This window comes from Chiloscyllium punctatum, chromosome 36 (assembly GCF_047496795.1).
Source record: "Chiloscyllium punctatum isolate Juve2018m chromosome 36, sChiPun1.3, whole genome shotgun sequence".
NCBI lineage: Eukaryota > Metazoa > Chordata > Chondrichthyes > Orectolobiformes > Hemiscylliidae > Chiloscyllium > Chiloscyllium punctatum.
Window position 1 is genome coordinate 64,851,294 of NC_092774.1, and position 10,989 is coordinate 64,862,282.

Sequence of the window (10,989 nt, forward strand, 5' to 3'; positions counted from 1 at the left end):
TTAGAGGGATTTGGGCCAAATGCGACTAGGTTAATTTAGAATATTTGGTTGGCATGACAAGCTGGGCCGAAGGGTTTGTTTTCATGCTTTGTAACTCTAATCAGCTTTGCTGAAAGCAGTAGAGTCAGCGCACTTTCAGAGCACATTTCAAAGATGTTTTGCCCTTACTGGGAGCAATAGTCAATAGATGCATGAGTAGGCCATTCTGCCCTTCGAGCCTGCACCACCTTTCAATATGATCATGGCTGATCATCCTTAATCAGTATCCTGTTCCTGCCTTAGCTCCATAAACCTTGATTCCACTATCATTGAGAGCTCTATCCAACTCTTTCTTAAATGAATCCAGAGACTGGGACTCCACTGCCCTCTGGGGCAGAGCATTCCACAAGGCCACCACACTCTGGGTGAAGAAGTTTCTCCTCATCTCTGTCCTCAATAGTCTACCCCGTATTTTTAAGCTGTGTCCTCTGGTTCGGCACTCACCCATCAGCGGAAACATGTTTCCTGCCTCCAGAGTGTCCAATCCATTAATAATCTTATATGTCTCAATCAGATCCCTTCTAAACTCAAGGGTATATCAGCCCAGTTGTTCCAACCTTTCAGCGTTAGGTAGTCCCGCCATTCAAGGAATTGACTTTGTGAACCTACGCTGCACTCCCTCAATAGCCAGAATGTCTTTCCTCAAATTTGGAGACCAGAACTGCACACAGTACTCCAGGTGTGGTCTCACCAGGGCCCTGTACAGCGGCAGAAGCACCTCTTTGCTTCTATTTTTTTTTCTCTTGCACGTACACACACACAGAGGCACAGTCACACACTGATCCAATCTCCAAAAGGAAGGAAACACCCGAGTGGGCAGTGACAAGCAGTGGCCCTTCACATTAAAGGGCAATGCTGTGTGACCTCTTTGCTTCTATACTCAATTCCTCTTGTTATGAAGGCCAGCATGCTATTAGCCTTCTTCACTACCTGCTGTACCTGCATGCTTACCTTCATTGACTGGTGTACAAGAACACCCAGATCTCTTTGTACTGCCCCTTGACGTAAATTGATTCCATTTAGATAGTAATCTGCCTTCCTGTTCTTGCCACCAAAGTGGATAACTATACATTTATCCACATTAAACTGCATCTGCCATGCATCTGACCACTCACCTAACCTGTCCAGGTCACCCTGTAATCTCCTAACATCCTCCTCGCAATTCACCCTGCCACCCAGCTTTGTATCATCAGCAAATTTGCTAATGTTATTACTCATACCATCTTCTATATCATTAATATATATTGTAAAAAGCTGCAGTCCCAGCACTGATCCCTGCGGTACCCCACTGGTCACTGCCTGCCATTTCAAAATGGAGCCATTTATCACTACTCTTTGTTTCCTGTCAGCCAACTAACTAACTTTCAATCCAAGTTAGTACTTTTCCCTCAATAGCATGTGCCCTAATGTTGCTCAATAACCTCCTATGTGGGACTTTATCAAAAGCTTTCTGAAAGCCCAGGCACACTACATCTACTGGATCTCCCCCATCCATCTTCAGAGTTACATCCTCAACAGATTCCAGAAGATTAGTCAAGCATGACTTACCCTTCATAAATCCATGCTGACTCTGACCTATTCTGTTACTACTATCCAGATGTGTCGTAATTTCATCCCCTATAATACACTCCAGCATCTTTCCCACCACTGAGGTCAGACTAACTGCTCTATAATTTCCTGTTTTCTCTCTCCCACCTTTCTTAAAAATGATTCAAAACTAGCCACCCTCCAATCCGCAGGAACTGATCCTGAATCTATCGAACTCTGGAATATAATCGCCAACGCATTCACGATTTCTGGAGCCACCTCCTTCAGTACCCTGGGATGTAGACCATCAGGCCCCGGGGACTTATCAACCTTCAGACCTAACAGTCTCTCCAACACCAATTCCTGGTAAATATAAATTCCCTTAAGTTCAGGTCCTTCAGCCACTGTTACTTCAGGGAGATTGCTTGTGTCTTCCCCAGTGAACACAGATCTGAAGTACCAATTCAATTCTTCTGCCATTTCTTTGTTCCTCGTAATATATTCCCCTTTCTTCAAGGGCCCAATTTTAGTCTTAACCATTTTTTTGCCTTTCAAATACCTAAAAAAGCTTTACTATCCTCCTTTATATTTTTGGCCAGTTTACCTTCGTACCTCATTTTTTCTCTGCGTATTTCCTTCTTAGTAATCCTCTGTTGTTCTTTAAAAGCTTCCCAATCCCCCGTTTTCCCACTTATCTTTGCTATGTTATACTTTTTCTCTTTTAACTTTATATGTTTCTTAACTTCCCTCATCAGCCACGGCCACCCATGCCCCCAATTTTAGTCTTAACCATTTTTTTGCCTTTCAAATACCTAAAAAAGCTTTACTATCCTCCTTTATATTTTTGGCCAGTTTACCTTCGTACCTCATTTTTTCTCTGCGTATTTCCTTCTTAGTAATCCTCTGTTGTTCTTTAAAAGCTTCCCAATCCCCCGTTTTCCCACTTATCTTTGCTATGTTATACTTTTTCTCTTTTAACTTTATATGTTTCTTAACTTCCCTCATCAGCCACGGCCACCCATGCCTCCTCCTAGGATCTTTCTTCCTTTTTGGAATGAACTGATCCAGAATCTTCTGCATTATACACAGAAATATCTGCCATTGTTCCTCCACTGTCATCCCTGCCAAGGTATTGCACTATTGAACTTTGGCCAGCTCCTCCCTCATAGCTCCATGGTTCCCTTTATTCAACAGAAATACTGTCACTTCTGATTGTACCCTTTCCCTCTCAAATTGCAGATTGAAGCGTATTGTATTATGGTCACTACTTCTCAATGGCTTCTTCACTTCGAGGTCCCTGATCAATTCTGGTTCGTTGCACAGAACAAGTTACAGTGAAATCTTTAATTTGTGGGACAGCAACTGAGTGAATGAGTACATCCAGAATTTTAGTGGAAAGTGGGAATTCATTGCACTGTGGGGATGAAGTGCTTTACCGGCAGTAAGTACAGTTTGCTGAGTGGGGTGCTAAGTGAAGGGTTAGGTGGGTTCTTGTTTTAAACTGCTCATTTCTTTCAGCCTCCAACATTGTATTTCCACTGCTGTACATCAGAAGGAGTGAATCAGTCACTGTTATCATTAGAAACCTTACGGTTTTCAGTACCTCAGGTATTACATTGTTTTCAAAGTTTGGGAGAAGATTTGTAGCTCGGGTGCTCATTGTTGTGGTTCTGTTCGCCGAGCTGGGAATTTGTCTTGCAAACGTTTCGTCCCCTGTCTAGGTGACATCCTCAGTGCTTGGGAGCCTCCTGTGAAGTGCTTCTGTGCTGTTTCCTCCGGCATTTATAGCGGCCTGTCTCTGCCGCTTTCAGTTGTCATTTCCAGCTGTCCGCTGTAGTGGCCGGTATATTGGGTCCAGGTCGATGTGTTTGTTGGTAGAGTCTGTGGATGAATGCCATGCCTCTAGGAATTCCCTGGCTGTTCTTTATTTGGCTTGCCCTATAATGGTAGTGTTGTCCCAGTCGAAGTCATGTTGCTTGTCGTCTGTGTGTGTGGCTACTAAGGATAGCTGGTTGTGTCGTTTCGTGGCTAGTTGGTGTTCGTGTATACGGATCGTTAACTGTCTTCCTATTTGTCCTATGTAGTGTTTTGTGCAGACCTTGCATGGGATTTTTGTACACTAGATTAGTTTTGCTCATGTTGGGTATCGGGTCCTTCATTCTGGTGAGTTGTTGTCTGAGCGTGGCTGTTGGTTTGTGTGCTGTTATGAGTCCTAGTGGTCGCAGTAGTCTGGCTGTCAGTTCAGAAATGCTCCTGATGTATGGTAGCGTGGCTAGTCCTTTGGGTTGCGGCATGTCCTCGTTACATTGTTTCCTGAGCATTTTAAAGTTTACTGACAGCAGCGGGGTTTGGGCCGTATTCACTGGAAACGATTAAGCAGACAGATAACACACATACGAGAGGGCAGGGTGGGACTTGTCTTTTGATTTGGTGGAAGGTGGGAGGTTCTGCGCGCTGAGATCCGGGGCAAACATGACTGCAATAAATCATTCAATCTCCACAGTGTGGAAGTAGGCCATTCAACCCCTCTGAAGAGCATGCCATCCAGACGCACGCCCACCAGCTCCCTGCCTTGTCTAGTAGTTTCTGTTGGTGGATGAGACTCGGCCATAAAATTAGGGGGAGTAGATTTAAGGTAGAGTTTAGGAGGAGCTGTTTTTCCCGGAGAGTAGTTAATCTGTGATGGGTGAGGGTGGATTGGCCATGCTAAATTTCCCCACATGGTCCAGGGATGTGCAGATTAGGGTGGATTCACCATGTTAAATTACCCATAGTGCCTAGATATGTGCAGGTGAGGTCTATTCGGGGGATAAATATCGGGCAGGAGAGGAAAGGGAATGGATGTGGATGGGTTACCCTTCAGAGGGTCGGTGTGGTCTCATTGGGCCGGGTGACCTGCTTCTACATTGTGCGGATTGTCTGACGGGAAAGGATTTTTGCAAACTGTGCAGAACAGTGCGGTTCGTCAATTCGGAGCAGGCGCAGTGCGGAGCCGCCGTTCGCCCCGCCCCTTTGTTTCGTCACGCCCTATCTCGTGGGCCGTCGCTCGACACTTGCTCCTCCCACTGTCCCGGCCGCACTCCGCCTCCGTACCCGCCTCTCGCTTCACTCTGTCGCCCCGCCCCTGACCCCAATCGTCTCTCCGCCCTATCGCTCCGCCCCCTCCTCGCTGTTCGCCCCTCCCCTTCCTGTCTCTCCTTTTCCCGCATCGACCCATCGATGACGTCACAACGCGGAAGTGGCTCTGCTCGTTTCAGAGTAAAACCCTTTCGCTGAGCAACTGTTCAATCTAAGAGGGAGAAAATCTGTTCACTGGTAGCAACTGGAGTGAATCCAGGGAGGGAGCAGACTCTGCAAACTCAGGTATGTGCCTTAATTGTCCGGGTGAGGAGGGACGGAAGGATAGGGTGGGGCTGTTTTCCCCAGCCCGCGCCAGAATCTTAGGGGTAACTTTATAGACTTTTATAAAATCATAAGGAGCATGGATAGGGTAAATAGACATGGTCTTTTCCTTTGGGTGGGGGAGTCCAGAACTAGAGGGTGATTGGTTTAGGGTGAGGGCGGCGTGGGAGGGGGCGTGGAGATTTAAAAGAGACCTAAGGAGGCAATTTTTTCACAAGGTTTGGTCGGGTGTGAATGTGTGTATGGAATGACCTGCCAGAGAAAGTATGGAGGCTGGTATCATTTAAAAGGCATCTGCACGGGTGTATCAAAACGAACGGTTCAGAGGGCCAGGGAACACGTGCTGGCAAATGTCACTAGATTAATTTAGGATATCTGGTCAGCACAGAATAGTTTGACTTAAATGCCTATGTCTGTTTCTGTGTGTATATCTCTATGATTCTGGCTTTCCAGTAACGTTTGCCACGTCTGTATGTTCTGTTTCTCTCTCTGGTGTCGTTGTTAATACCTTGAAGTCTCATTATGCTTCCCTTCCCGGGGACATTAACCATTTCTTGAGGTTGTTCCTCAAGAAGCTGCATTGCAGGCTCATCCTGAATTGGCACACTTTATTTTGCTTTCCAAATCAGACCTGCTCACTCTCAGCATTATGCCAATGACGTGAAAGATATTAACTTTCAGGTGGAGTTTCAGAGAGATAAGCCTTGACGTTTTTGCTTTTCTGCACTTGTAAAATCCTGAATCAGCACCTTCAGGAGAATTACTTAAAGTGGAGTGAGAACAGAGGGGGAGAGAGAGAGAATGGGATGACGCTTTATGTTTTGTGGAATAATAAAAGAAAAGAATGTTCTGCAAAAAGCAGAACTGACAGTGATGACTTAATATTCTCTTTTTACAGCATTTGAAGATCTGAAGACAGAAGTTTCAAAATTAACTGTAACGTCAACTCTCCTGCTCCTCGGATGCTGCCTGATCTGCTGAGCTTTTCCAGTGCCGTACTTTTTGACAGTGACTCTCCAGAGTCAGCAGTCTTCACTTTGGTGTCAATGTCTGACGGTCACTCAATCCATCAGGACCACAACGATTTTTTACTGTGATTCTGTGAGAAGGAGCAAAGCTTTTTGGTTCCTGTTTGAGTACATTTCCAGTATCAGTGGGACTGGATGAGAGACCTACTGTTGCAGTGCACTGAGTGTGGAGAGTTTAACAGCTATACCGCCTGTTAAGAGGAAATCACGGTGCGAAGGGGCTCTACACGCATTTGTGTGCGGCTGAAGCTTCGGTCGTGGAGAAATCTGAGGAATCCCGCCCTGTGGAGAAACCATGGAAGTGTGGTGACTGCGGGAAAGGCTTCTGTGTCCCATCTGCCCTGGAGACTCATCGGCGCAGTCACACCGGAGAGAGGCCCTTCAGCTGCCCTGAGTGTGGGAAGGGCTTTACCCAGGCCTCTGCCCTGCGGACTCACCAGCGGGTCCATACAGGGGAGAGGCCGTTCCCATGTCCCGAGTGCGGGAAGGCCTTCAGCAATTCCTTCAACCTCCAGACCCACAAGCGACTCCACACTGGTGAGAGGCCGTTTTCTTGCTCCGAGTGCAAGAAGGCATTCAGACATTCCTCTGACCTGCTGACCCACTGGCGGGTCCACACGGGGGAGAGGCCCTTCAGCTGCCCCGAGTGTGGGAAGGCCTTCAGCAATTCCTCCCACCTGCTGACTCACCAGCGGGTCCACACAGGGGCGAGGCCTTTCACCTGCCCCAAGTGCGGGAAGGGATTTAGTCAGGTGAGCAACTTGTGGAAGCACCAGCGTCTCCACACTGGGGAGAAGCCCTTCAGCTGCCCCGAGTGCAGGAAGGCCTTCAGCAATTCCACCACTCTGCTGACCCACCGGCAGATCCATATGAGAGAGAGGCCATTCCCCTGCACAGAGTGCGGGAAGGCCTTCAGCAATTCCTCCATCCTGCTGAGACACCAGAGGGTTCACACAGGGGAGTGGCCCTTCAGCTGCCCTGAGTGCAGGAATGGGTTCAGCGATTCCTCCAATCTCCAGACCCACCAGCGGATCCACACTGGGGAGAAGCCTTTCAGCTGCACAGAGTGTGGAAAGGCCTTCACCCGCTCCTCCCACCTGCGGAGGCACCAACGAGTTCACGTGCCATCACAGGGTGATTGGAGGAGCAACAACTGAGTGCCATTAGGGACTGGACTATCAACCCAGTTCCGGGGACTCCTGAGTTTGAATCCAGCCATGGCAAGATCACGGAATTGGAATTCTGTCAGAAATCTGCAGTTCAGAATCTGATGATGAAACCGTTTTTAGGGTGGGGGTCCTATCTGATTCACGCATACTCTTTTTTTAGGGAAGGAAACTGCCATTGTGGGAAAGGATTCATTCAGTCACCCAGCTGCATCCTTTACCTGGTCTATCCTACACGTGACTCCCGATCCACAGCTGTGTGGTTAACACTACACTGCCCAGCACCTCCCCTCTTTCCCCCCCCCCCTCCCCCCCCCCCCCCCCCCACACACTCAGCCCCTGGCAGATGAGCAGGGAGAAACTTACTAGGAGACAGGGTATGGGTTGAAATTGCTGAGTGAGGCAATACTTTCTCCAGGTTACGGCTGTACCAAGGATCCAATTACAAAGGGACAACTCGGTGATGACCAATAGTAAAGAAAGTGAGGTAGGATGGGGGAGTGAGGAGTATGTGTGCTTTGACCTTGAGCTGTTTAAAAAGCAGCTACTTTTTCTACACCTTTTTAGATTAGATTAGATTAGATTACTTCGTGTGGAAACAGGCCCTTCGGCCCAACAAGTCCACACCGCCCCGCCGAAGCGTAACCCACCCATACCCCTACATCTACATCTACCCCTTACCTAACACTACGGGCAATTTAGCATGGCCAATTCACCTGACCTGCACATCTTTGGACTGTGGGAGGAAACCGGAGCACCCGGTGGAAACCCACGCAGACACGGAGAACGTGCAAACTCCACACAGTCAGTCGCCTAAGGAGGATCTGAAGCTTTAACAAAGTTGGGTCACAATAAAGATTACCTGAACTTACCGTGGGCTCAGACTCTCATTCAAAGTTTTGAGCTCCAAGAGGATTTTTGTTTTGAAGCTGTTCATTTCTTTCAGCCTCCTGCACTAAGTTTGCAATGTTGTGTATCAGATGGAGCAGTGAATGGGTAGCTAGTATCATTAGAAATTGTAAATTTTTCAGGAGTGCAGGTACTGTGTTGTTTCATTGGCATTGTAAAGTTTACTGGGAGGTATGCGCTGTGTCCACTAGAAACCACTGGGGTGGATAAAGTTAAAAATCACACCAGACCAGGTTATAGTCCAACAGGTTATTTGGAAGCACTAGCTTTCAGAGCGCTGCTCCTTCCACAGGTAGCTGTGGAGCAGGATCATAAGACGTAGATCTTATAGCAAAATTCACAGTGTCATGCAACTGATATCGTTTAGAATTGGTTGCAGGTTTCGGTTCATTCATATGTTACTCCAAGAACAACATCTAAGTCATGTTCTTGAGATGACTTATGGTTTTATATTTTTAAAAAAAGTGACATCTCAGCTCCCACAATACATTAAAGTTGTGAGGTTCGAGTCTGTCAGTATCCCAATCTTGAATCAGACTCGTTCTGTTTTTAACGTAGGAATATATAAAATATTACATGGATTGACTGCTTGTAGATTGTGTGCTTTGTGAGCAAAATTGAAAGTATCTGCAAATATAATTCTGCCAATAAAAATTCACTCCATAGAGGTGTGTGTGTGTGCGCATGTGAGTTTGTATGTGAGAGTGCATGTAAGAGTGTGTGCATGCTTGGTTGAGTGTGATGGAGTATAAATCTGTGAGTGTGTGAGAGTGTTAGGGTGTGCGTATATGAGAGAGGTAATAAAAGCAAGGGGTTGCATTTTGCTAAAACGAGGAAGGACAGGGCTTGTATAGTTAAAACAGAGACGTAAGAGGGTTCAGATACATAGTGATGCAACCTGCAAAGAACTGGTAGACTGGATGGTTAAGAAGGCATTTAGCACCATTGCCACCCAGACCCACTCCCTTACTTCATATTTCTCATAGCTAATCCCCCCTACCTTGCATATCCTGAACAATAAGGGTAATTTCGCATGGCCAATCCAGCCTAACCTACACCCTAATCTAAAAACTACCTTCTCAAGAATGTAATTTAAATGCACAACATTTCTAAGAAAAATGTCTGTCTGACTCAACACTGGGACCCAGACAGAATTCACACCTATTGTTAGAAAAGCTCTGCATTTGAATGACTTTCTTGAGAAGGTAATTAAAAACAAGTTCTGGAATTAACATGCCAAAGAGCAGAAACCCATTCTAAAAGATGAAAGATTTAATCTAAAATTGTTTAATATATGACATCTCCATGACACTGGACTCCTTTGGCTATAAATTCCATGAACATGATCTCATTCTCCACAACCAACCTGATAAGAGAGCGGTGCTCCAAACGTTAGTGTTTCCGAATAAATCTGTTGGTTTATAACCTGGTGTTGTGAGATTTTTAACTTTGTCCATGGGAAACACGTGTTGTGGGACTGGTAACAGTTATTTTGTGATCTGTTCCACCTGAAATTTCTCCTCTACGCAGACATGGGTGAGCAGTCTGTTTTTGTGCTTTTGTGAGAGATCAGGCTAGCAGCTTTTAAATCCTTATATTCAACAGCACAAGAAAACTGTAGGTCAGCAATCGTATTTCAAGTGTGGTACTTCCAGCTCTGGTAGTCCTGTTGGGTCACCAGAGAGGGAGGGAGAGAAGATGTCACATCTAAAAAGCAAACCGAAAAGTTTTTGTTGGTTCTACACTCAGATGAGACTGGATACTGATTTTAATGGATCAGAATTGAACACTACAATGGAACACCTTACATTTCAAGAACGTTGAAAGGGCAAATCAAACTGTAACCTTGAAGAGATATGCTTCCATTTCTAACCTTGGGTGATCCAAATGAGACATTTTTACTGATCGCTCCATTTCAGAATGCTGCTCTTTCATCAGGTGGTCATGGACAATAAGATCATGATCACAGAATTTATAGCCAAAGGAGTCCACGGTCATGGAGATGTCCTTCACTAAACAATTTTAGATTAAATCTTTCATATTTCAGAATGGGCTTCTGTTCTTTGGTACATTAATCCCAGAATTTGTTTTAAATTACCTTCAAGAATGTCATTAAATGCAGAGCTTTTCGAACAACAATGTCAGTCTGACTCGATATTGGGACACAGACAGACTTCACACCTATTGTTAGAAAAGCTCTACATTTAAATGACTTTCTGAAATGGCTGATCTTTAACATTGAGAATAGTTACATTGATACTTTCAGACTTTAACAATGTTTCTGAATATATGTTCACTTTTTGAAAAGAACTGCTGAAATCTTTCTAAAACTTGCATCGAAATGTGCGCAGTTAGACAGGCTGTAAAGGATGAATGGCCTAATCCGAGTTTTGTGAAATTGATTCTGACTATGGAGAAATAGAATCATCGAGTTGTAGAGCACAGAAGCAAACCCTTCAGTCCAGACAACCAAATATCCGAAATTAATCCAGTGACCCATTTGCCAACATTTGGTCCATATCCCTCTGATTCTTTTCTATTCATGTCTCCAACCAGACGCATTTTTTCCTTTTTCAGTTAATTGAAGCTGGAGAAGTCTTAAATCTTTAAAGGATTTCCTGAAAAAAACTTTTATGCAAGATTTGGCTCAGTGGTGGATTTTCTAAAGCTTTGCTGTTGTAGTTGTCAATTTGTTAAAAAGCTTTCAGTTGTTGTTGTCCAAGGCAGAGTAAATATTCATTTATGATATAATTGAGATATATACATTCTTTACAATGTTTGTCCATCATTTAGTACATTGAGCATCATCTTTTTGTGATTCAACAGATATGATTTGAAGTGAATTCTGCAAGATACTTTTGTAATTTATCGAACTTTGCTTTGTGTTAAAGATTTCCTTTGTGACATTTTAATTAAAA

General features: G+C 45.1%; 1 protein-coding gene across 1 annotated transcript in view; it reads left to right on the forward strand.

Moving 5' to 3' along the window:
- The window catches only part of LOC140460598 (uncharacterized), a 44,471-nt gene extending 37,060 nt beyond the window's left edge, over positions 1–7,411 (forward strand). The window contains exon 3 of the mRNA XM_072555213.1: positions 6,358–7,411. Within this exon, the coding sequence (XP_072411314.1) occupies positions 6,358–7,153 (796 nt within the window). The 3' untranslated portion in view covers positions 7,154–7,411. The remainder of the gene's footprint in view (positions 1–6,357) is intronic.
- Positions 7,412–10,989: the final 3,578 nt, after the last annotated feature.